Genomic DNA, 25,682 nt, shown 5'->3' on the forward strand with positions numbered 1-25,682 from the left:
ATAAGGGTTAGTCTCCAAAACATATAAAGAACTCCTGCAGATTGATTTTTTTCTTAGATTCAAATATCAGTCTTTGACTATTAATAAGTTCATGTTCATTGATTTTTAGAATATTTTAAAATATTTCTTTTATGAATTTTTACTTGAATATTTTTTGGTGATTTTGATCACTGTATCTTTTTCTTTAATTTTTGTTCTATATTGGAGTATAGTTGATTGACAATGTTGTGTTAGTTTCAGGTGTACAGCATAGTGATTCAGTTATACATATACATGTATCTATTCTATTTCAAGTTCTTTTCCCATTTAGGTTATTACAGAATATTGAACGGAGTTCCCTGTGTTATACAGTAGATCCTTGTTGGTTATCTATTTTAGTTTTTTATTTTATTTTATTTTTTAACATCCTTATTGGAGTATAATTGCTTTACAATGGTGTTGGTTATCTATTTTAAATATAGCAGTGTATACATGTCAACTCCAAACTCCCAATCTATCCCTTCCCCCATCCTTCCCCCCAGTAACCATAAGTTTGTTCTCGAAGTCTGTTGATCACTATATCTTTTTCTTAATAATTGTTAAAACTCTTTATGCATTTTATGATTGTTTTTGGCTGAAAGTAACAGAAACCCTCAACTCAAACTGGCTTAAATAATAAAGCCTCTCTTATTACTTTACAGAGGTCAAGTCTCCAGTGAGGCATCCAGGGCCATTCCTTCCATCTCTATGCTCTGCCAGGGGCTTCATCTTCAGGCTTGCTCCCTTCATGGTTGTAAGATGGCAGCCTCAATTCCAAACATCAGATCAAAACCCACCACTGCCCAGAGGAGAGGAGGCTCTGCCTGCCACCTCTGCTTAAGTGGGAGGAGACTTTTCCCAGAAGTCCTGCAGACATCCCTCACTGGCTAGGATCAGTTACATGTCCCTTCCTAAATCAATCACTGGCAAGGGAGGGGTTATTATAGTTAGTTTAGACTAATCTTTTGGGGGTAGAATAGCTATTGGGAGTCAGTCACCATGACCCTCCATAGATTAATATTTGTAGCCCTTTGTCATATATAATAAATATATTTTTAAAGCTTCCCATTTCTTATAATATTGTTCATAAATAGGTATCAAATGCCATGTTTCTCAATTCTAAGATACCTCAGTTATGAGGCATTAATGTAATAACCTTTCAGAAGAGGAGAGGACTATATTTCACATTCATTTGAAGGAATAAACAAATGTTCACTACACATTCACTCCAAGTCACTTTTTTCAATACCACAGATTCTGAATCTCAGCCTTTTTCACATTTTACAATTCTCTTTTGGACATTGATTGTTAAACATAGCATCATGGCCATCACTGCTTTTCGTAATCTCTGCCTATAATCTTGACTGTTTTAGCCCCTTTTAAATTGACAGTATAATTTCAAAACATATGAAAGATTATTGGTATTATTTTCATTTCCTACTTCGTTATACTTGTGGTTTCATTTTATTCTTTACTTGAAGGAAAAAAATATTCTTGAAGTTAATCAGCTTCTTCAGGAAGTTTCTGAAACAGATGCCTAAGTGTAGGACCCATGAATAGGTCACACCAACCCCTCCTGGCTTTAAAATTTTTATGATCTACCTCAAGAAGATTGGCATTTTCTTTTCAACTTTTAGACAAGTAAAGCATGGTTACATTCTCATTGTAAAAATGCAAACAGTATAGAAAAATTTAGGGTAAAAAAGTGGAAGTTCTTCAATAACCCCTAATTCCCAAATTTGGTTCTCTTCCCCAAGAAGATTACTCGGTGAGGTGTGACCCTTCTAGAACATTACCCAAGGATTTATGCACACACGTGTGTGTACCGGTTGTGGGGTTTTACGTTCAGTAAATGATCCTGTACATACTCAATAACTTTGTTCACATAAGTTTGTTTTGGCGATCTTCCCACGTGAGTTCCCTAATGGTGGACATTTAGGTTGTTTCTAATTATTTGCTGTTACAAACAGTACTATAATTAACATCCTTGTAAATGTCTCTTTGTGCATATGGGCAAGCATTTCTTTAGGGTAGCTATCTATGGTTTGGCAATTTCTGCTGCCTTTAATTGCATTGCCTGGTATCTGGCAGACGATCTTCTGCATGTACAATAACTTTTCGTGTCCATGCTCCATTATAGTGTAAGTTTTAAAAAGATGTTTTAGGCAACAATTAGGAATCTAAGTTTAAGTTCAAATTCTGTGTGGATTGCTGTGGGCAGCTGAGGTGACAGTTGCATGAACAGATACCTCTACACGTGGCTAAGTTCACCCATGCACAGACAGTTGTGATGAAGAGCAGGTAAGGTCCCCCTGCAACATGCATTGTAAGGCACATGGTGATTTTTATAATGTTAAAATATGCGTAAATGCCTCTTAGAGCAGATGAGTTATGGTGTTTGGTTTTCCCAGATGAATAGCCCATTGCTCCACCCCGTATTTAAATGGCCCTTACCCTGCAAGTCGATACAACTGCATTAACACAAATTCATTTCCCCTACAGCTGGGGGTGTTTCTGGACTATTAACTCCATTGATCTATGCCTCTGTTCCGGTGCTAGTTCAAGGGGTAAGCTCCCCTGTAGTCCTATTTTTGAGAACTTACTTGCACACTTGTCTTTCTATCTACTGCTCTTTCTTCCCCCCCACACTGTACTTTTCACACAGGTGCTTCATTAGCTCTTCACAATCTGCATGATTTTGCATCGTGATGTGTCTGATGAGAGCATCTGCAGCAGGCAAGAGCATATTTTCCTCAGGCCTTGACACTGAGTTTGCCATCAGCATGAAGCAATCTCTGTCTCTCTCTCTTTCTCTCCCTCTCTCCTTCTCTCTCTCTCTCTCTCTCATCCACTGACATCTCCTAGCATCACTGCTCCAACATCAGTTATGCTTGAGTCTTGAACTCAATCTGAGTTGAAAATGTGCCCGCTTTCTTAGCATTATCACTAACAGACTGCTTAGTTAACCTGCTGCTATTGTCGGTAATGGATCTTGCTGGTGTGCTAGAAAGGAGACCCATAGCCCATGTTTGGTCTCTCTCTCTCTTTTCATTTACTTAGTCTCTCAGTGTCTATGTCTCTGGAGTTGGACTGTCCAGGAGTGAGATGAGAAGGACCTGGGAGGGTTTGAAAGCAATACGGCGGAACTGAAAGTTCTGGAAGAGATCATGGAAATGAAATCACTAAAACAGGCTGGCACTCTCATTGCTCAATGGCAGGGATGGCTAGCAACCGATGCATACAGCAAGTGCTTAATAAATGGATAACCACTGTACACAGTCAACAGAAGAGATTGCAGGGCATGTGTTGTCTGTGTAAGCAGTTAGAACTGTGGGTGTTCCAAGGGTGGAGCCTGGGGTTGTCATCTTCTGAGGTGGCTTTCAGCGTTTTCTCTTTCTTTCCAGCTAGGGAGTTCAGATGAGAGGGGACATTGTCATCCCCAAAAGCATCCAGGAGGGGAGGGAGGCTGGGTTTTCACTTCCTTTCATGCTTTGTCTTTCATCTCAAGTGGTTTTGTGTTTTGTTTTGTTTTGTTTTTGCGGTACGCGGGCCTCTCACTGTTGTGGCCTCTCCCATTGCGGAGCACAGCCTCTGGACGCGCAGGCTCAGTGGCCATGGCTCACAGGCCCAGCCGCTCCGCGGCATGTGGGATCTTCCCAGACCGGGGCACGAACCCGTGTCCCCTGCATCGGCAGGCGGACTCCCGACCACTGCGCCACCAGGGAAGCCCCCTGTTTTGTGTTTGAACCAAAGGCCTGCTCTGTCCTTCTGAGGCCACATCACACATTCGGAAATTTCAGAGAGCAGGCGAGATGCCACCATGAGCCTGGGGCAGCTCCATCACCTCGAAAACCATGCTCTCTCCTGTCTTTGTCTCCATCACATACACACACACACACACACACACACAGTCAGGCTAGATATGCCTCAGCCGCCCCTGGCTTCCCTCTGCCTGGAGATCCTGTAAGCTCAGACAGCACCCGGAGATCCCGTGGAGACACCAAATGCAGCTCCTCCTTTTACACTTGGGAAGCTGGGCAGCGGGTGGGGTTTGCAGAGTCAGCTACTGGCTCCTGGCTTTAAGCAGTTGCTCCTCCCCTGGACGACATTCCTGTGGCCTTGCCTTTCCTGGAATGGTGGTGGTGGTGGTGGAAAGGATTCTCAGAGGGCAGAGATTGATGCCTTTCAGGGCAGAAAACCCCAATATTCTCTCCAAAGAGAGACTAATATTGGGTCTCCTGGGTACTGAGGGCCTGGCCGTCCCAGGGGTGCGATGGATGTAGTACATTCCTGCCACCACTAGAGGGCGAGTCACTAACACCCAGGCCAGGTGCCCCTTCCCAAGGCCACTCTGGGGGCCCTGGGGCTGTCAAGAGCTCACCTCTGAGGGCGGGGAGGGGGAGGTGCAGAGTCAGGACTGGAACCTAAGCCCAGCTGGCCTGAAACCCAGGCTCCCATTCTCTCTTCCTTTACCTCAGATTCACCTTCCTAACTGTCAGTCTGTACGTGTGTTAAGACAAGGGTTTTTCAACGTCAGCACTACTGACACATTGGGCTGGAAAATTCTTTGTTCTGAGGGCTGTCCTGTGCATTGTAGGATGTTTAGTCGTCTTTGGTCTCTAGAGATCACACTAGATGCCAGTAGCAGCCCCCCGTCCCTCAGGCTGTGATCATCAAAAACGTCTCCAAATATTGCCAAATGTCTCATAAAGATGGCCCCGGTTGAGAGCCCCTGTGTAAGACAGGAGAGCACGCCTGCTGTGGAGACAGGAGGAACTGATGCCGAAAAGGTCTGCGCATGGTTCCCACTGCTCCTGTGTGTCGTGTGGAAACACGAGCTACTCAGAGATGGCATATGTGCTGTAAATACATTTCGAAACTGTATTTGGTCTCCTGCTTTTCTTCTCCAAAGACTGCAGAGTATCTCAGTCTTCCTCTCTGTTTATTCCACCTCCCCACTTGACTGAAACAGGAGATTGAGGCTCAGAGACCCCCAGGGCCTCAAGCCACCCCTCACCTGCAGAATCCTGTCCCCCAGCTGCAAGCGCCCTGGACCGCTCTGCTCCCCAGTGTTGGCTTGGGTACCAGGAGCATCTGTGGTCCTCCTCCACCTGCCCACTAGGCCCTGCCGCCCTCCAGCTCCCCAAACCCTGGTGTCCCCCCCCCCCACTGGAGGGAGTGGGGAAGCAGCAGGTGTTGATGCTAATCAGCCTTCACAGCCCAGAACTGCAGTCGCTCCCAGGCTCACACACTCCCCAAAATTAAACACTCATTATACAAAATTAATTGACATTAATTAGCAAAAATTAAAACTTTAAACACAGCAAGGCGCTTTTGGGGGAGGAGTGGAGCAGGCAGGCTCCAAATTTGTCACCCCCCGAACTCCCCACCCTCCCACCACCCCCAAGTCCCCCCACTTCCATCCTGGAACAGGGCCGGAGGATTTCAGGCGAGGTCAGCACCCACACCCGGCCCTGAGCCCAGGGCCAGCCACGTGGATCCCGGGGGGGAGGAGCTGAAAGAGGCTCCCTGTGCCAGTCACCAGCTGATGGGTGGCCACCCAAACTCTGACACACAGTGCTGAACTAAGGAGCCAGGAGCCCTCCCCTCAGCCCAGGTCCCCGTGATCTCAGCTGACATGGGGAGGCATGGCCAAAGGAGGAAACCCAAGCACGTGGAGCAGGAACGTAGAAGGTATGCCTTTAGCCGTGCCTGACCCCCACCACACCCCGCCCCAAACCCTTCCATCTCCTGGGTACCCGAAGGATGAGGCACGGTAGCCTTTCAGCTCTGTCCCGCTTTGTTGTGTGACCTCAGATAAGTCACTCCCCATCTCTGAGCCTCAATTTTCCATCCATATGATGAGGGGGCGGTGCCGGGTTAGCACTGAGGTGCCTGCCTGCTCTGGCACCTGTTGTCGGGGAAGCAAATCTCTGGGAACTTGATTCATTCTGAGGAGCGAGGGGCTAAACGTGGGGGGCTGGAATTCAAGAGGATGCGCGGAAAGGCAGCCCAAGGGACTGAGGTGCTGATGGTGGAGCATCAGGCACCAGTGTGGGCGATGCGTCTTCAAGCCCGAGAGCCCTCCCAGGTGGGCATCCACTTCGCCTGCCCGTGGGGCCTGCGCCTGAGGACAGGAAAGCAGCGTCCTTGATCATTGGCCACTCTCTAAGCCCTGAATAGTTTCCCTTTCCTTCGTAACACTGGTTATTTTCCACCTTTGCTCTCCAGGTTCCCAAGGGCCCCCAAATCCTTCACCAGGCTGATAGGCAGCAGAACCACACCTTCGCCCACTGTTTGAACAGACGTGGCATTTATTCAAAACCTTTGTTGCTTGGTGCGGGTGGAGCCCAGTGATCTGCGCAGGGTAGAATGCCATCCGCCCCCCTCACGCCGGCTCCCTGCCACCCTCTCTCTCCAGCCAGCGCCAACATCTGCAACGTGGTCCTGATGCGGTACGGCGAGCTGGAGGAGGGGATTGACGTCCTGGATGGTGATGGCAACCTCGTGGGCTCCTCCAAGATCGCAGCCAGACATGTGGGTCGTCTGGGGACTTGGGGGCTGGTAGGGAGGCTGTGGTCGGTTTTCCCTAGACACTTTCATTCCCCAGGGGCTTGTGTGCTCAGCGCCCTTGCCTTGCCCTCTTGAGCTCTCCTCGTCACCCCACTCCCACCCCCACCCCCCATTGGTTTGAGCCCCAGGCCTCAGGTCTGGCCCCAGCCACACCTGCCCACCAGACACCCTTGCTTCTCTCCAGCCGCCTCACCACTACTGGGAAACATCCCCATCTCTTGTCCCAGCCCCTCTGGACGTGCTTTCTCTGACCTCTTACTTGGTAAGGGCAGAGGAGGCCCCCCCAGAGCTTTCTTTCCCTTCCCCAGGACCTAGGGCCTAGGGCCTTCATATCCTCCCGGGTGACAAGAGGACGCATAGAAGCTGATGGTTTGTGGTTTTGTGCTAATAAGCACTTCTGCAGGTGATGGTCACTAGGGAGTGAGTGCGGTTGAGGCGGAGGGATTTGGGGCTTGCAGGAAGCCACGGGCGTGGTTTGGAGAAGAATGTTTTGTTACAAGAAGGCCCTCTTTCACTTCTGGTTTCACCAGCCTCACCCATCTAGCAATTGTAATTAAAAAAAAAAAAAAATTCCTGTCCACTTGTATATCTCCCTGTGCTTTCCAGCCTTCATCCTAATGGCAGTTAGTGGCCTGTCCTGCTCTGGCCTCCAAGTGCTGGGTCCCCTCTGCCCCAGCCCTGTCCCTTATGAGCTCCCACATGGCCCCCCCACCGCACCCTGTCACTGAGGCCTTCTCCATAAGCCTCTGATGTAGGAAGACCCTTCTCTTATCCTGGTCCTTCCCTCCCCACTGACTGATCTCAGGGAGAGTAAGTGTCTGTCCAAGGCTTGTGAGGGGCAAGGGGCTCAGGGGTGCCAGTGCCAACACCGCATCCTCTGCTTCCTGCACAGGCTCTGGGCCCCCTGTCATCCCCACACCTGTTCAGAAGACTGGAGGGACCTCTCCCAGGCCTTCCTGAGGCTGGTCATGCAGAACCCAAGTTCCTGGGAGAAATGTTTAGCCCTGAGCCCATCAACAGAGGGGATTTGCCCTCAATTTCCTACATCACCCTAACCTCCTATCCAGCTCTATCCTCTTCCCTACTTGCTGTGAGGGAGGCCAACTGTGATAACTCCTCCTTGTGGTCCAAACAGCAGGGAACCCCAAGCTCTTCTGCAGCCCTGGGCTTCCCTTCTCCTGGCTATATCAGCCCCTTGCCATTTGGGACTCCAGGGACCCGTGGGTTACAAGCATTCCTTGAGCCTTCTCTGAGGGCTGGGAGCCCGTGGGGTTAAAGGAACTCATCACAATGACCATCAGGGTGCAGAACTGCCACTGAGCTGTGCCTTGACCAGCCGCCCCCCCCCCAGGAATCCTGAGGGAGCCCCTAGAGCAAGGCCCCAGGCAGACCCCATATGGGGACAGCAGACACTCAGCAGAAGCTTTCCCCACTTACAAAGCTGACCTCTTGTCATTAAGAAAGACTCTCATCCAGAGCCAGGAAATGGCAAGATCCTCCAAATCTTTGTCTTTAAGGGAAAAGAAAGTAAATCCCAGAATCCCTCGTCTTGGGCACCAGGAGCCTCAACGCGGCTCAGCAGGCCACAGCTGTTTGTTCTGGCCCTTCCAGTGCCTGCTTTGTTTTTAGAACATCTCAGGTCCTCCATATGTTTCCTCCCAGCCGCTGTACCCCGCCACCCGGTTCACCTCCCTGGGCGCAGGCCCCTTGTTGGGGCCGCTTCTGGGTTGCCTCCACTCCCCCACATGTGGCAGGTGATGCGGATCTGCTATGGGAAGAGGGGGTGGCTTGGCTTTTTTCTGTTCTTTGGAATATGGCTTCGTGAGGGATTCCATGAATTATTCCGTTCAGCCAGATGTACTTAGCAGTGGTACATACACCTAGGGGCTCCAGGGCTGCTGCTCCGAGGCTGTCCACCCCCGCCCCGCTCACCACGGCCTCTGCTTGCCCCTCAGGCCCTGCTGGAGACGGCGCTGACGCGGGTGGTCCTCCCCATGCCCATCCTGGTGCTACCCCCGATCGTCATGTCCATGCTGGAGAAGTGAGTTGGGGCCCAGGACAGAGGCCACTGTGGCGGAGAGGGTGGGGGAAGGGGGACCTGCTGGCCCAGGGCAAGGTTCCTGGTTTGTTCAAACTCTCCCTGGCAGGGCTGCTGGAATCATCCTGTGAGAATTAATGGACTTTGGCTGCTCAGGACCCTGTGCTAAGTTCTAGGAGGGATGTCCCGATGGACATGGCTGGCCCTGCCCTGGAGCTGGCGGTTCTAGGTTGTGTGTGTGTGTGTGCGCATGCACGCGGTCTATTAATGCACAGCACAGGACCAGTGGTGAAGAGAGTCTGAGGACTATGGTGGGAAGACTAGACTTGGGCCCAGCACATCCCTTTCCGGCATCTGCCATGAGGCAAGTCACCACCTCACTGAGCCTCAGTTTCTTCATTTAGACAATAATTGTACTAACCTCCCTGCCGCCCTCAGAGGGACGTTCTGAGGACACATTTGTCCTGACCATAAAGAAATAAGGAGATACAATAATAAGAGCAATGATGGAGTGATTCTATTAATTAATGAGTGTGAAATTGAATCACAAAGGCAGGAATGGTGCTGGAAGGAGAGGCTGAAGAGAGGAGGGAGGAAGCAGGGATGGTTTGGGCAGGCCCTGAGGGTTGGGGAATATCTAGGAGGATGGCAAGGGGCAGGGAAGGGTTCCAGGTGTGGGGAGCCAAATGAGCAAAGGCCTGGAGGTCTGGTGAAGATAAAAGTGAAGAGGTGATCGCTTTCTCCTTCCCGGGAGCGCAGCCTGGGAGGGGCACCTCAAGGCAGTGGATGAGTTTGGGGGCACTCCCTCTGGGGCTCTGGATCAGGGGCTTCTCCCCAATTTGGGGACCTTCGTATTCCCACAAAACAAATTACAATAGCAGCTAACACTTAACAGCTAAGCACTGGCTGCATCCCAGTCCTCTCCCAGCCGGGTCCCCCCCCAAATGCCATCTCCGCAACGAGGCCCTCCCTGACCACCCCATCGAGATTACAGCCACCAGGACTTCTTCCCCCACTACACTGCCTTATTTTTACTCACAGCACTTATCGATAGCTGAGATTCTTTATCTAGTTATATGCTATCTGTCTGCTTCACTAGAATGTCATCTCCATGGAGGCAGGTCAATTCCTTTGTTTACTGCCCCGCACAGCATCTAGCAGAGTTCCTAGCACATAGCGATGCTCAGTGTTTGTTGAATGAATGAATGATCTCATTTAACCTTCACAACAGTGCAAAGAGGTGAGCATGATGTCCCCATTTTACAGACAAGGAAAGGAAGGCAAAGAGAGGTTGTATCATCTGCTTACAGTCACACACTAGGAAACGGCAGAGCCAGGCAGGGCCCAGGCATACGGCTGCAAAACTGGGCTCTTCCTACCACACTGGCTGCTTCTTGGATTTTTGGGTCACAGCACGTAATCAGCCTGTCTTTGGAATCGACCCCGCATGGAGACAGGAGAGGGGCAGATTTGGGGAACTGGCCTCAGAAAGCCTGTGTTTTGATAAGGGCAGGACCCACACAAAGGTCAGCTGCAGGTGGGACCCGGCAGTGTGGGAACAGGGTCAGGGTGACCTTGAGGGGAGGGCTGGTCCAGAGGAAAGGGGCTGCAGCTGGCACTGAGAGTAAGACAGGATTTTGGTGGCAAGGGAGGGCTTTCTGGGCAAGGTGTGACCCTGTTGCGTGGACCTTGAAGAGCCCAACCCAACAGAAGCAAAGCACGCTCTCTCATTGGGCCTGCTGATAAGGGGCCCTGTGTCCAGCTGAGGGGATGATTTCTTCGTCCCCTGGAAGAGTGGGGGAGGTGCATAGTGGGCGTGGCTACCTGAGCAAGGGATGGCGCGTGTTGAACACTGAGACTTAAGAATATTAATCTCCTCTGGAAGTTGCAAAAATAAATCATGGGAAGCGATTCCTTTGGTCCCCCTGAACCTCGTATACGCCGCTCTCTGGTGAACTGAGGCTGTCCCCAAATACCAGCGACTGCAAGTGCACACAAGGACACCACTGGGCAAATGAGGAAGGGAGGGCTTCTGTCTTCAAGGCTACTGAATCTTGAACCTGGAATTTGCTGGGGAAAAATGAGGTCTGTGATGCCTTCTGGGTGCCATCTGAGCTGGGTTTGCAGAAAGTGGAGTGACGGTTAGTGTCCCATTGGTTGGGGGCTTAAACTTAGCTTTAGGAGGCTTGGGAGGTGGGGTGGGATTGTTCTAGTTCTGACTGTCCCAGCCTGGAATCAACCTGGACTGCGGGTGCCCTGCATCTGGCTCAGCTCAGGGTCAAAGGAAGCCCCTCGGGTAGGTAGAAGAGGGTTAGCCATTGGTCTCCTGGAAGCCTTGTATTTAGTTGGTCCTTCCCTGAAGCTTTTGGGAGGGTCTCTGAGGAGGAGAAGGAGTCCAGCCTGGGTTCCCCCAGGAATATCAAGACGAACAAGACTCAGTTTGCACCCTCAAAGACGTAATTAACCTCATATACATGGGGCAGGGGGGGTGGGAGCTGCCAGACTGTGAGGTGGGGGGCAGGGCAGGTCCGGCACCAACTGAGACTCCTGGCAGGAGTCCGGGGGGGGGGGGCTGGTCAGTTTCCCACCTGGAGAATGATGTCACTGCCCCCCTCACCACCTTGTCCACTAGAGCTTGGCACTTTGCACCATCCAGCGGGCCCCTGGCTCTCGGCTGGGGCCCCCCTGCCGAGCGCCCCACGGCCTTTCCATGCAGGGTGCCAATGGAAGGGCCTCTGTTGAGGAGGCTGACAGGGGAGGCAGCCCTCCCCCCGACCCTCGGGAGCCCCCGGTTGGGTGAGGGAGTCAGGACAGCCAGGGAAAAAAGACAAAAGAACACTTACAAAGCAGCCTGCTTGCAAATTAATGGAGCGCAAAAGTAAAACTGCTCCAAGTGCTGAGGGAATGCACGGCAATGGGGAGACAAGCTGTTGTGTGGCAGCGAGGCTGGCTTGGCCCCGGCCTCAGTTTCTCCTCTCTGGGAGGACCCTGGCTTTCCTGCTGGGATAGCAGAGGTGGGCGGCATATTCAGGTGTCCCTGTGTCTGAGATGAAAGGAAAAGGGTCTCCCGTCAGGAGCCGAGAATCCTCCACTCTGCCGAGCAGGGCCTCTCTCTGAGGGGTGTACGCCCCACCCCTCACTCTCCACCGAACCTTCCCTCAGGTCCAGGGCTCCACTCCAGCTCCACTGTCCTGGGGAGGAAGCTGGTTTTGGACTCAGGGCCCGGAGAGTAGCCCTGCCCCCCAACTCGGAGGCAGCTGTGGGGGGTGCATCCCTGGCCCTGGCCCGGGCCTGGACTTTTCTGCCCTCCCAGGCTGGGTCTCAGCTTGGTCAGGGTTCAGGCCACACCCTCCACGGTAGCTCCTGAGGCCGCTCCCCAGCCTCCCTCATTCCCGGGGATCCGGGTCTTTCCTCTCTCCCAGGCATTCGCACATCTCTCCATCTGCATATTTTAACTCCCCCAGCTGCCTTTCCAATTCCTCCCTGCCATTTCCCTCTCCTCCTCCCCTCCCCCTGTCCTGCTGTGTTCACTCTCCCGCCTGGGCTGGGACTTCAGAGGCTCCTGTTGGCTGCTGTCTGAACCTTCCTCCTTCCTGAGTGGGGAGGACAGGCCTGGGACTTTCTGGATCCCTTTCACAGTGGGGACTTCAGCCAGCCACCCGGAGAGAGGAATCAAGGTCGCAGCCCCACGTAGAAGGGGTCTGTCCAGTGTCCCCACCGAATGAGTCAATGTCCTGCCCCTCACCTGCCAGGGAGGGAACCTCCCTCCCGTGATCCTCCCTCGGGGGCTGTGCCTCCAGGGACCACACACCCTCCTGTCCCTTCCCCTCTGCTCTGGCCACCCTCAGGGACTGAGGTCCCAGTGCTGCCACGGGAGCAAGAGTGCCCACCTTCTGGTCCTTCTGGAGAAGTTAATCTGAGTTGAAAACATCTCAGGACCCATCTCAGCCTTATCCCAGCCCTCCATGACTCCCATGGAAGCCCAGGAGGCCTCAGGCTGAGTCCGTGGGGAAGAGGGGGGTAAGGCTCACCTGGAAGAGAGGGAGAAGATGGGGGCACTGGACCAAGGCAGAGGGGATGCCAGAAGGGCTTGAGTTTGATTTGGGCACCTTTGTCCCCCTGTTCTTAATCCTGTGGAAATTCTCCTCCCCAATAGCTCAGTTCAGGCTTAATTCAACAACTGGACAGATCTTGGAGTCTGGGCCAGTGGGAAGGGCTGGAGGACAACCCAGCCACCAGGATCCTCCCTCCTTCCTGCTGGTAACAAGGGCAGTAACAACAGCAATACTAACACACCTCACTGAGCACTTACTGTGTCCAGGTCTTTTACTTGCATAGAATTTACAAGTAATTGGATTGTTATTGGTACCTAAGTAGGAACATCCTGGGCCAGAGTTTCCCAGAAGTGTGGTCTGGGGATCACCTGTTTTAGACTCATGGAAGGTTCCCAGGTGTAGTACCAACTGAATCAGGATCTCATGGGGGAGTCTGCATTTTTAACCACTGCCTAGATACTAAAGTTTGAGAACTGCTGCTCCCAGTTTTGCTGTCGCCTTAGAGCCAGCTGCTCTTGGGATTCATGTGCCAGGAGGTGAAGGTGGTGCGGGGTTTGCCTGCCCCGACACTGAGGCGCTGCCCCCAGAAGAGCCTCTCCCCTGCCTGTGGCCACAGCAGCGCTGCTCCAGGAGGGGAGGGGCAAGAGCCCTGGTTATAGCTTCTTCACACCAGGAGCCAGTCTCAGTCCGGTGGAGGTTGACGCTTACCCAGGGCAGCATGTGTACCCACCCAACATCCCTTGGCAAATAATCCATCTTGCTGACACATGCCACCTCAGGCCTCCCCAAGTAGAATGACTGGTGGATTATACAGAGCGAAATGTTCTGATGGACAACGCAGTGAAGGTGGACTCGCCAGCTGCTATGCCCTCCACTCTGTCTGGAGAGGCCGTTTTGTCATGGGGCTGGGGGACCCAGGGCCCTGGAGGGAGGCTTTCGTACCCCTCTCCTGCCCAAGAATCCCAGCTCTTTTGTTCACCGTGGGGAGGGGTGCCAACTGTGAACTGGTGATGCAGCGGGCAAAGGGTCCTTAAGGCAAGAGCCAGAGCAGCTCAGTGATAGCACTTTTAGGGAGTCAGAGGAACCCACAGAGCAGCCCTGCCTGCCTCCCGCAGACTTGGTCTTGGCCTTGGGCAAGTCACTGTGGCTCTTGGATCGAAGGTGACAAGGTGGTCAGCAGGGTGTGTTCTGTTTCCATACTCAGAAGAGGTCATCCTCTCCTGGCTGTGCGCGCGTGCGTATGCATGCTTGTGCGTGCATGTGCGTGAATGCGTGTGTGGTTTTTTCACTATTGCAATATGTGCTGCCTTCAAGGCCCATCTTCCTCCGCTGTGTCCCCACGTGGGCCCCCCACCCCCTGCACAGGAGCAGGGGCCGACAGCCTCCTCTATCGTCTACCCCACACGTGGCCTTCTTTGCGCAGGGCTGGACGCACAGTGGGGTGGGTGCCCCACAGGTGCTCATTTATGATTTATGGTTGAGAATTTAAGCAGCAACGTCCTTCAGGGCAGGGCCTGGGGAGAGGGCTGCCATCGGTGGACGGTCCCAAAGACAGAATTCCTCCACAGCTACTTAGCTATGGGCTGGGCCTGGCCCTCAGACCCAGTGGGACCTGGCATGGTGGTTAATGGCCAGCTCACCCTGTCTCCGGGTCTCATGGGCGCCCCCCTTCTCTCTCCCCAACAGGACAGCTCTCCTGCAGGCGCGCCCCCGGCTGCTCCTCCCCGTGCAAAGCCTTGTGTGCCTGGCAGCCTTTGGCCTGGCCCTGCCACTGGCCATCAGCCTCTTCCCCCAGATGTCAGAGGTCAGTGGAGGGAGGGGCTCAAGGGCAGGACAGGGAGGGTTGCCGTTCGGTCATTTATGAACCAATACCTACTCGGTGCTGACACCTTAGCACTGTGCTAGCTAGGTACTGGGGTTAGACGGTGAATGAGACGGGCCCAGGCTCTGACCTCTCAGGGTCAAGGGTCAAGCAGTGAACACAGCGATGAAACGGAATAGCAAGTGAAGGGTGAGCAGTGTTAAGATGGGAGGAGTTTGGCCATGGGAGGAGACAGTAGGGGCCCAAACAGAGCTTAGAGAGAAGTGGCATTTCACGGGGGCCTGAAGGATGGGCTAGAGTTGGCCAGGTGTGTAAGAGGTGAGGGGACACATAGGCTGAGGTCACCTGGTGTGAAGGGAGGCGGCACACAGCTGAGGAAAGCCTGCCTCTTGGGCAGAGAGCGGAAAAGATGAGGTGGGCCAGGTACGGGGCCCTGACGTCAGCGGGTGCCGGGAACTTGGAAGCCAGCGCAGTGGGTAAACGTTACCAGAAGAGCTGGGCAGAGCAGGACCACAGATTCCTGATTTTGAACGGTCCCCATGCTGTATGGTGAGGCTGCGTTGGAGCTCTGGAGAAGGAGCCTTCAGGAGGCGGTGGCGGGAGTCCAGCGAGAGATGATGGCGGCTTGGACCAGGCTGCTGGCAGCGGGCATGGAGGGAAGTGGGTCCTTTAAGAGAGAGTTTGGAGGCACCTTCATCAGGATCTGATGAAGAACTGCGTGTGGTGGGAGGACAGGGAACCGGCAGGATGTGCGCCCGGCTTTCTGGTTTTGAACAACCCGGCAAGACGGAGATGAGGAGGGGCCGGCGTGCAGGAGGACAGCATGTAGAGCTGGATGCACACGTGGGGTTTGAAGAACCTGTGGAACTTGTGAACAGAGGTGCCCTGTGGAAGCTGGCTTTGGGTCTAGAAGCCAGGAGAGAGGCCTGGGCTGGAGGGACAGAAGTAGGAGCCCCCAGCATAAAACAGTGATGGAAGCCAGAATCGTGGGTGGGATCAACCCAGGAGCGTGTGGAGAAAATAGGCCCTGGGGAGGGGAGCTGCCCAAGGACAAGTGGCCAGGGAGGTAAGGACAGAGCCAAGTGAGACTGGAGTTGGGGGGCATCCACAGGGTCAGACCCTCCCGAGAGGTCAAGCTCCGTGGGGTTGAAGAGCGTCCATTGGTGTCTCAGTTCGTGAAGGGAAACCCCATCCCGAGGGGTGGAGCCCAGCTGGGGGGTAAGGAAATGGGTTGGCAGGCTGACCGCTTGGTCTAGAGGCTTGGTACCGGGGGAACAAAGAGAAGCAGACCCAGAGCTGGAATGAGATGTGGGATCAAGAGAGGCTTTTATTTATTTTCACTCTTTTAAAATGGGAGAGACTGGAGCTTGTGTAAGTGCAATGGGAAGGCACCAGGAGAGAAGGACACTGGAGGAGGAGGACAGAGAGCAGAGTCCATGAAGTGGGAGAGTCAGAACGCAGACAAGGGGTTCAAAGGATTCGCCTGGGTGGGGGAGACCCCTCCCCACTTTAGCAGGGGGAGGCAAATGTTGGTTGGGGGGGTGGAGTTCGGGGGTGGGGAGGTTAAGGAAGTTGATCTGATAGCTCCTGTGTTCTCATGACTGAGCAGAGAGGAAGGAGGTGGGTGGGAAGGGGGAGGTCAAAGGTCAGAGGACCATGGAGAAGGCTGGAGACCTTCAGAGGGGAGAACAGGAGAGACAGCGGACTAAGGAAGTCAGAGAGCCTGGTGGGCAGTGCTGGGGGTCAGAGGAGGGGACGACTGGGGGTGGACACAGGTCTGTGGGGATGGCCAGGGCCTGTCTACCCAGAGGTACGGGGCCTGCTCCAGTTTCGTCTGGTTGGGTGAGGCATTCGGGAGGCTGGTAGGAGTTCAGGAGGAGCAAAGGACCCCAGAATCTTAGCTGGGTGGGGGTGAAGAAGCATGAGCAAGCCGAGTGGGAAAAGCAAGGTTTGGTGCAGAGGCAGACCCAAGGAGGGCAAAGAATGACCATGGTATTTGGAGTTACAGAACTCATGGGAAGATGGGGGCTGTGGCTGCAGATGGACGCTTCTGAATCTGTGACCGCAGGACTGACCCTGCAGGGCGGGAGGGGTGCAGGTTCCTCCAGGGGAGTTGGGGAAGGTGGAAATAAGGGTCCTGGGGTGTTACACTGGGACTGTGAGGACTGGAGACCCAGGGTCTTAGAGTAGGAGGTAGTGACCCAGCCTCCAGGGCCCGAAGAGGGTGAGGACAGAAGTCACTTGCCTCCACTGAGCCCCAGAGCTTCAGGAGGAAACTATAATGGGATGGGGCTCCTATGTTGGGGGCCAGGCCAGTGCATACAGGATGGGAAGCTCAGCAGTATCCTCATACCCACAGGGCCCAGCCTTGCCGTGGAGCAGGGATACGCCTCCCCATCCTTCCCCTCAACCCAAAAGCTGAACAGCTATATCCTGATGCTTGGGGACTCCAAATAGAGCTGGGGGCTCCAGGTTGCCTGGAAGCTCTGAAGATGAGAGGGCGGGCACTTCTCGGCGGTCCTGGCATCCCTATCTGGAAGGCCTGGGCCCGCCACTCCCCAAAGCCACTGACGGCATCTCTTTGTAACAGCTGGGCTGAGTCTGCAGTTCTGGGCAAGAGTCAGAGTGCCCCAGGTGCTTGCAGGCACCACTGTGTTCAGAAGCTTCAAGTAGCTCCCATAGCTCTACCTGCCTGCACAGGAGAGGGAGCCAGGGCAGAGAAACTCCATGAGCCTGTCCCACTGGGAGGATTTTCAAGGTCATCCAGTTTACCACCCTCCCGGCTCTGCTGGGGCAAATGGAGACCCAGAGCAGCCAAGGGCCCGGCCCAAAGTCACAGAAGCCATGTGCAAATATGGAAGGACACCCCAGAGGCTCACTCCCAGTCCAGAGCTCCCAGGAGATGTTGCATCTGCTTGTTCTGTAGGATTTTCTCTTCTCACTCTTTTCTCTTCACCTACCCTGAGACAGTGTAGAGAGGAGGAAGCTGGGGCCTCCCTGTGGTGGGGAAGAGTCTAGGAGTGCTATGGGTCTAAGGGCGGGTGTTCCTTTGGGGCAAATAATGGAGAAATGGCCACAGTCCCCCCACTCGGGCCTCCAGCTCTGGCTGCAGAGAGGTGTTCTAAGTGAGCAGCCCTGGCCTAAGTGAGTCAACGTCCAGGCTTCTCCCTTCCCCCATGTCTGCCACAAATAGGCATGGAAGTTAGTTCTTCTGGGTGTCTAACCAAAATCCTTCTCATTGCAACCCAAGCCTCCTCTAGTGGGAAAGAATATAGTCATTTTATAATAAGTCTGTTCTCTGGGAAAGGAAGGTAGGGACGTGATCTTCAGAGCCCCCTCCTCACCTGCATAAACCCCAAACAGGATGCAGGCGGGCCTGTGCATAATGGGGTGTTTGGCTGAGAGGACCTCGTTCCCCCATTCTTCCTCCCAATTAATTCTCTCTAACGAGGTGCTGCTTCTGCCATGTGGGGATCATGTCTCACATCCCAGAAGCCAATGTGATTTGCCACAATAAGTCTGGACCTGCTTGGGCTGACCCAACCTTGCCAAGAGCCACCAAGGTTGTCAACAGGAGTAATCACTGGAACGCTAATTAATTAATTAGGTGACTTGGAGATGGAATTTAGGAACTGGTTCCTAGAATGGCTGGCCTGCAGTGACTGGTGTGGGGTTTCCAACCCACTAACCCCAGAGGTTGAAGAAAGAACTTCAATCCTCTCTTCAATCCCTGGGAGAGAGTTTTGGGGGTGTTTTTTAAGATTTTTTTTTTTTTTTGATGTGGACCATTTTTTCAAGTCTTTATTGGATTTGTTACAATATTGCTTCTGTTTTATGTTTTGGTTTTTTTGGCCGTGTTGCATGTAGGATCTTGGCTCCCCGACCAGGGATCGAACCCGCACCCCCTGCAATGGAAGGCGAAGTCTTAACCACTGGCCCGCCAGGGAAGTCCCCCTGGGAGAGAGTTTTGTCCATGCTTTTCAAATTAGTATTTCTGCCTATTAAAATGGTGCTAATTTTAAAATCAAAATTGCAAATAATAATAATAATACCTACCATTTGCCAAACATCTACTAGGCCAGGTAGTATGCCGGGAACTCTGCATGCCTTGTATTAAATCTTCCTAATGCCCCTCAAGTCCAAGGTATTACTGTTTATCAAAGGGTGTTGCCTAGACAGTTAGATGTGTGTGTCTCAGGCTCTGGGGCGAGATTTTGGCTGGGAAACAGGGAACCTTTGATGCATGGCGGGGACTGAAGTCCTGGAAGGGTTGAGGTCTCTGTAGAAGGAAGAAAAGCTGTTAAAAGAGGGCAGGAGCAGGCAGGGAAGAATCCCGATGAGCAGTTTCATGGACGCTGAGGACAAGGGCATTTCGAGGAGGAGGGGGCTCCCTGCAAGTGAGCTGCTGCCAAGGGCACTAGGAGTTGACAACAATCGGGGGGTGTGGCTGGGCGAGGCAGTCTAGGAGGCAAAACGGCAGTCAGGTTTCTCTCTTTGTTCAGAGAAATGAACTCAGGGATGGGAAGCCATTGGAGAACAGCAAAGATAATTTCACTCATTGGTGTTCTGTGAGATGGGGGGTTGGGGGCCTGGAGAAAAGGCAGTGATGGGGAAGAGATCACACAGCCCAGGGTAGAAAGGCATGGCCTCCAAGAGGTCCTGGGGTCCAGTAAGTACAAGGGCCTGGTTGACTGTGGTGGTAAAATGTGGACCCAGAACATGACAGTCCTGTGAGGTTCGTACCAGTATTATTCCACGTTTACAAATGAGAAAACTGAGGCACATCAAGGTTAAGGACCTTGCCCAAGGTCCAAAGTTGGTAATGATGGAATAAGCTCTGTACCCACAAAAGGATTCCATAACCCTCCTCAGCCCACCCCCATCTCACTATAAAATGAAAAGGCCCAAGTCTGAGCCCCAGATGGCTCCTTGCTAATTTATCGGTAGGAACATTCCAGTGCCCTCACCCAGCCCTCCTCCTTCATGGGGAATCCATGTTCAGGTTCACAGGGACCTTCTGAAGCAGGTGTTTGTGCCTTTGCTCTCTAACCCAGAGCTGAGGCAGGAGGCGGGGGTAGGGGGTCTATGGGCCAGCAGTTTGGGTAGGGAGCCTCCTTAGGAACTTGGGTGTGAGGACAGGGGAGCAAGGTCTGGCCTCCCTTCTGAGCCCCGGTCCTGTTGCTGGGAGTGTGGGGTCTGCCCCGGTGGACACTGTGACCTTCAGATTAAGGCTGTAGGGCATTGGCCAAGACCAGCTCAGCCCAGCATGGATGGGCCCATCTGCACCCAGATACTGGGGTGATTTCCCCTTTTTCTTGTAACTTGGAGGGCCATGTCATAGCCCCCTGCTCTCAGGGAGCCTCTGTTCTGGGGGTGCAGACAGAAGCCAAATAACCAAGGAATGTCAGGTGATGGTGCAGCTATGATGGAAAGGAGAGGGCTGTGTTGGAGCTTGCCCAGGGCTGTGCTGGGTCAGGCGGGTTGCAGAGGCCTCCCTGTGGCATGTGGGGCCTGATTTGTGGTGACCTTTCTGGCCCTGCCCTCTCTGGAGATTGGGGCTCTGGGCCCCAGGCCAACGTGGTCATCTCTGTCCTCCCTCAGACATACACATGCATGCGCGCATGCACACACACACACACACACACACACGCACACACATACGTATGCTGGTGTCTCAGCTTCCTCGAGGGAGATGTCCAAGGTCCAGTCTCTGGGCCCATGGGCTTGGCTGCCACAAGAGGCTGGACCTGGGGATGGTGAATGTCCCTCCAATTCTGACAGCCGGTGTTCCCCACCTGGGAGCGCTTCCAATCCCATTTAATGAACCTCGTTAAGGTTCAAGAAGCAGTACCTTGGCCAAGTACCCTGCCCATGGCCCTGCCTGTTTCTCTCTCTCTTTGTGCCTCTCTCCTTCGATTCCTCTGGGCTCTCCCCCACCCCGTTCCCCTCTCTTTCCCTCGCGATTTCCCCCGGGAGCTCTGGGAGGGGGGGGAGGCTGGGGAACTGGGCTGCACATACAAGCCGGTGCCATTGTTCGACAATCTGTTTTTGTCTTCATCTTGTTGGCAGGCGGCAGGAGAGGAGCAAAAGGTTAATGAGACACTGTGCAGCGGGATTACCGACGGCGGGCGGGCGAGCCAGCCATGGTGACAGGGAACTAATTAGGAGCAGTTTAACAGGAGGAAAAAGTGAAATCTCCTCTTCACCAACTGTCAATAATTAGCTGATTTGGTGAGGTTGAAATGTGCCCACAGGAAAAGTTGGGGCTTTTCTGTGGATGAGTGAGGCTGTGGGTACGGGAGCCCCTGGGGGCTCCGCCCTGTCCCTAGGTGGGGCTCAGGCCGGGGGCCGCCACACATGCCCCAGGTCTGCCCTCCTCCCATCTGGCTGGCACCCCCCAGCCTCAACTCTCTGTATGACCTTGGTCTCCGCCCTAAGGACCTCAGTTTCCCCTGCCATAAGATAAGGTGTTGTATGTAAGCTTTCTCCTGGTTCCGCCCATGAGGATTCTGGAAGTGAAACCATGAGACCGGCCCCTGGTACTAGAGCAGGGAGAGCCGATGGCGGGCTGTGTGGCCTTAAGTCAGCTGCAGACCCTTGGATGCCTCTCCGGCAGCGTGGCTGTGCCACCCTCTCGGGCCAGGTGTGGCTTATGAATGGTGCTGAATGCCGAATGGGCAGAACCTTCCTCGGAACATGCCTTCTAGCCCCTGGACCCTCATTCAGCTCCTCTGTCCTCCCAGCAGCAACAGGGGCTGAGGTTGGGGCACAGGCAAGGTGGGGCCGGGCTGCTGCCATAGGGCTGGGGGCTCCTCGAGTGTGTGTGTGTGTGTGTATCTCCCCCCAGCACCAGTTTTGCGGGGTCCACGTGAAGCCAAGGAGTCAGGTTCACTGGCAGCAAGGGTTGTTGCCCTGCAGTTGTCTATTGTCGGCTGTTGGTTTGCTGGCCCCTGCCCTTTGGCCTTCCCTGACACCTCAGCAGAGGACCCCCTCCCCACCCTCCCTCTGCCTCTCCAGCTTCTGCCAGACACCTTGACTGGAGGAAAAGGCAGCATCTGAGCCCCCCAGGGCTTGCTGCTCAGAGCCTCCCCTGTCAGCCCTGCGGATCCCCCAACCCCCTCCCTCTCAGCCCAGCCCCTCCTCACCTCAGCCCCGGAGGGTCCAAAGAACCAGAAACCTAGGCCCTCCTTATGTCCTCACACTAGTCACCTTGGCCCCAGAGGTTGGCTCTTAGAGGTCACACGCATGCTGTAGATGAGGTACCTGAAGGTCCAGCTCAGCCATGCCCCGGCTCACCCCACTACCTCTTCCAGCTCCCCCTTGCAGCTTCCATAGTTACGAAACAAAGAGGCACATCGTCCCTGTATGGGGAAAGAATGTGGGTACCCCCAGTGGGTACCAGAACCTCCACCATCTCTCTCCCCATCACCAGCCCTGAAGAAAATGGTAGTTTTGATGAACCAGCTTGGCCGGGAGCTGTGACTTAGCAGAAGCAAATATCTCCCCCAGCTTGCCTCCATTTCTCTGAGAAAGCATTTGAACTCCCGGCCAAGAACAGGGAAGAGTTGGGAATGAGCTCAGGTCCACATTCAAGCTGTTCTGGAAGAGGTCCCTCCTCCAGGAAGTCCTCCCTGATGAGCCCCCCTAGGATCTATCTCTCCCCACATATGTAGACTCTGGTCGCATGCGTTTCCTGCATCCCATCTCCCTCCCCAGGACAACAGTCCTTTCTCCATCCCTTGACTCATAGGGTGTCCCTAAGGCTGAGAACTGGCACGATTTATTAACACCTAATACAGAGCGTGGCTCACCTGGGCTCACCTTGACTTCATTGCTTCCTGCATCTCCCACTCTTCCAGGGCTGATATGAGGCCAGAAGCAATGTCTAGGGGGTAGTGTGTCCCTCTTGAGTCCACGGAGATTCACCATCTCCCAGAGCACGTGCATCCTCCCCTCCAATCTCAAATCCTTCTCCTACTTTGCTTGGAGATGCTTGTTTGGGGCTTTTCTCCTTTACTGCTTTAACCAGTCCCTATTGAACTCTGAAGCGGGCTATTTTTGCCATCAGAAATCTGCCGCCTCCCTGCCCGCTGCTTTCTTGGAGTTTGCCCACAGGACCCCCCAGGAGGGACGGATGGGAATGGCAAAGCCGCTTGGAGCCCAGGAACGCCAACGCCACCTGTCACGTTGCCTGTTCCACACACCCCCACCCCAAACCTGCGCGTGCACGCAGGCCCACACGTGAGCACGTGCACGAACATGCGCACACATGCCCCGGTGACAGGCCTCAGCAGGGCCACCTCTCAGCCCATCCCTCCCCAGTTCTTTCTAGGACCTTCTAAAACACCTAGCTGAATAGAGGACAGGGAGGGAGGAGGCTGGGTTCTGCAAAGCTTCTGCTGAGAGGATTAAACGCATCAGTATGTGTGAAGCATTTAGAACGTGCCTGGCCCACAGCGAGCGCTCGGCCCTGTGCGCCACGAGGAGACACAGGCGAGCAAGACCAGGCCTGGCGGTGGGATAGCCACGGGGTCCTGCCTTCCTTTAGCAGGTTTTCTAAGCCTCCAAAGGGCCTTCTCATCCATTTCTTGGTAATATCCACATCCCAGCCCCAGGAGTAGAAAAATCTTTCCACCTCACATGTGGGGAAACTGAGATCTTGAGAAGGTGGAGGACAGAGAACGATTCTGAGTTTGGTCCACCAGAGGGCACCCAGGAACAGTGCAAAGCTCCAAAATGGGGGGAGGGGGTGGTCTGAGCATTCCGTGGGTGCGCATCGCACGGGGGGATGGAAAAGTATAAGATAAGGATCCCTGAACTTGGGGAGTGCAGTTCAGTTTGATTCCACTTTTACCGAGGGCCGACTATGCACATGGCACAGGGTGACTTGAGCTCCCCTGAGTGGCTCACGCTGGGGTGGGGTGGCGGGGGGGGCCCTGTATTCACAGCTGGCCTGCCTCTGGGGGTGTAATTGGCCGGGGGCACCGGAGGAAGCAGCAATGGATTGGGTCTGAGAAGATCAGGGGAAGCTTCCTGGAGGATTAGGCCTCAAAGCCTACACGTACAACGTACTGGGCATGAGAGCAGCCAGTGGGTGAGGAAGCTGGAGAAGGTCGCAGAAGACCTTGAGTGTCCAGCCAAGGAGTCTGACATTCACTGGGAAGGCAATGGGAGCCCAGAGCCAGCACCCGAGGCCTGACCCACCGATCTAGGCTCAGGCCTCAGCTGCTCCCCAGCTCCGGCCTAACACTCCTGTCCTCCAAGGACACTCAGGATAACACTCAGGCCTGGACGTGTGTATCTGAGCAGGACCTGAGGCCCGCCTAGCCCTGGTGACAGAGGGTGGTATGTGGCCGCCCAGTAGGCAAGTTGGTTCCGGACCTGGCAGAGGCCTCAGGCACACAGGGTCAGCCAGGTGCCGGCCTGGGCTTTGGACCTGTGTCAATGTCGCCACCACCTGCGGACCCTCAGAGGCCCAGACCCCTGGCCAGGAGCGGGAGGCCGCTTTGAGCCATGTCACAGGGTCACGCTGAACACCCCACCCCCCAGCCCAATGCCTTTGAAAAGGAGGCAGAAAAGCCACCAGAAGAAAGGCAAGTAGGAGGAACTTCTTTGTAGTAGGTAAAAGCCCCTGAAAGTGGGGCACAGGCCGGGGATCCAGTTTCCTGTTTATGTCTCGGCACCTTAGCTCCAGGTTCAAATATGTAAGCTATCTGCTGGCTGCTGGCTGCAGGTGTGTGTGTGCTCTGAGGCTGCAGAGGCAGAGGTGATCCCAAATGCATTCCTGACTCTGGCCCCCCACCCAGGATGAGCCAGGAGACAGAGGCAAATAGCTCAGGGTTAACCCTTCCAGCGCCACAAAGGAAGCCCTTCAGGCTGCTCTAGGGGGCTCTGGGGCCAGCTGGGCCTGGGGGTGCCCCAGAGAGGCTCGTGCTTTGTGTTTGCTGCCTCTGACCTTAGATGCAACCGGAAATCTGGGGCTATCTGCTACAAGGGGCAGCAGGCTCTGAGCTGGGTCTGGAGGCTGGGGTTCGGGGCTCTGATAGAGTTAGGGTTAGGGTTAGGGTCTGAGAGGGGAGGGCATCAGGGTGAAGCTGTCTGGGAGCCAGGGTGCAGGTTCTGCCTGGGAGTCAGGGAGTGCTAGCAGGGCAATACTGCTCATCTCATGGCAAAGCGAGCCATTTCCAACAGGCCCACGTCTTCTGGGCACCCCCAGTTCTGGGGCTGGACGGTACCATCAACCAGTGCTGATTGATCACTTCAGCCAGGGCTCTGGCCCCCATACCAGACCCCGCCTTCCCTCGAGGGCCCCTGCTGACTGACCATCAGGCACCTGGGGAGGAGTTCACCAGATGAATGGAGGGACCCACAGGTTCCTGCTGGCCCCCCACTGGCTGCCTGGACTGGGTCACCCCTTCTCCCTGTGGCCACTCCTTGCACAGCCTTCCTTCTTCTTGTCACCTTCTCCCCAGAGGAGGCCCCTCAGAGCTTATCTGTGGTCAAGCCCCTGCCCTTGGCCTACTACCCTGGGGCTCTAGTCTTTTCTGGGCTGATGATAATGACCCCTCCTTGCTGCATCCACTCCTCTCACTGGGCCTTGGGACCTCCCTCTGTCCACAACCCACCTCTGAGCCACTGTGGCCACCACACCATTTGTTCTGCTGCTGACACAGAACACGGAGCCGGCTTCTGCTTCTTCCCTTACCTCAAATAGCAGGGGTCCCCCAAGGGAACACACACGCTGTCCCTAACTCTGGGACCCTGAAGCAGGTTAGTTGCCCTCACTCAGTACTTGAATCTCATTCATTTACCAGCACAGCCCTGGATGTGATTTCTGTGGAGGGGACTCAGGCCCCCCACACCTCAGAGGGCTGATCTTCATGGGGTAGGCAGCATGGGGGTCCCTGCCCCAGCTTCCTCCGCTGAGCCCAGTGGTGAGGACCCTCAGTGGTCCCGACATCCATGAGCCCTCGAGACGGTGAGCCATTGGCTCAACCCCCAGCTATGGTCAGAGAACTAGAGAGGTCTTAAGGAATGACCAGTTGAATTGGCCCAGGATGGAAGTGAGAGGCTGAGTGAGGGTTAGGAAATCTGGACTCTAGGGGGTCACCAAATCCCACCAAAACCCCTCTGCCAAGACCAAAGACCAAAGCCTCTCAGCCCTCACCGGGGCCAC

The 25,682-nt window shown here is 54.3% G+C and overlaps 1 protein-coding gene across 6 annotated transcripts in view; it reads left to right on the forward strand.

Annotated features, from left to right (window-relative positions):
* SFXN5 (sideroflexin 5) overlaps positions 1-25,682 on the forward strand; it is a 117,269-nt gene that overhangs the window by 83,769 nt on the left and 7,818 nt on the right. For 4 of the 6 annotated variants that reach the window (XM_022561249.2, XM_089923023.1, XM_022561250.2 and 1 more), the window contains 3 exons: positions 6,440-6,555; positions 8,547-8,632; positions 14,371-14,488. In XM_022561249.2, the coding sequence (XP_022416957.1) occupies positions 6,440-6,555; positions 8,547-8,632; positions 14,371-14,488 (320 nt within the window). The remainder of the gene's footprint in view (positions 1-6,439; positions 6,556-8,546; positions 8,633-14,370; positions 14,489-25,682) is intronic. The other 2 variants (XM_022561251.2, XM_030763205.2) reach the window with 2 other exon arrangements.

Source organism: Delphinapterus leucas, chromosome 13 (assembly GCF_059928025.1).
Source record: "Delphinapterus leucas isolate spDelLeu-1000000601 "Yukka" chromosome 13, BTC_Dleu_Yukka2, whole genome shotgun sequence".
Lineage (NCBI taxonomy): Eukaryota > Metazoa > Chordata > Mammalia > Artiodactyla > Monodontidae > Delphinapterus > Delphinapterus leucas.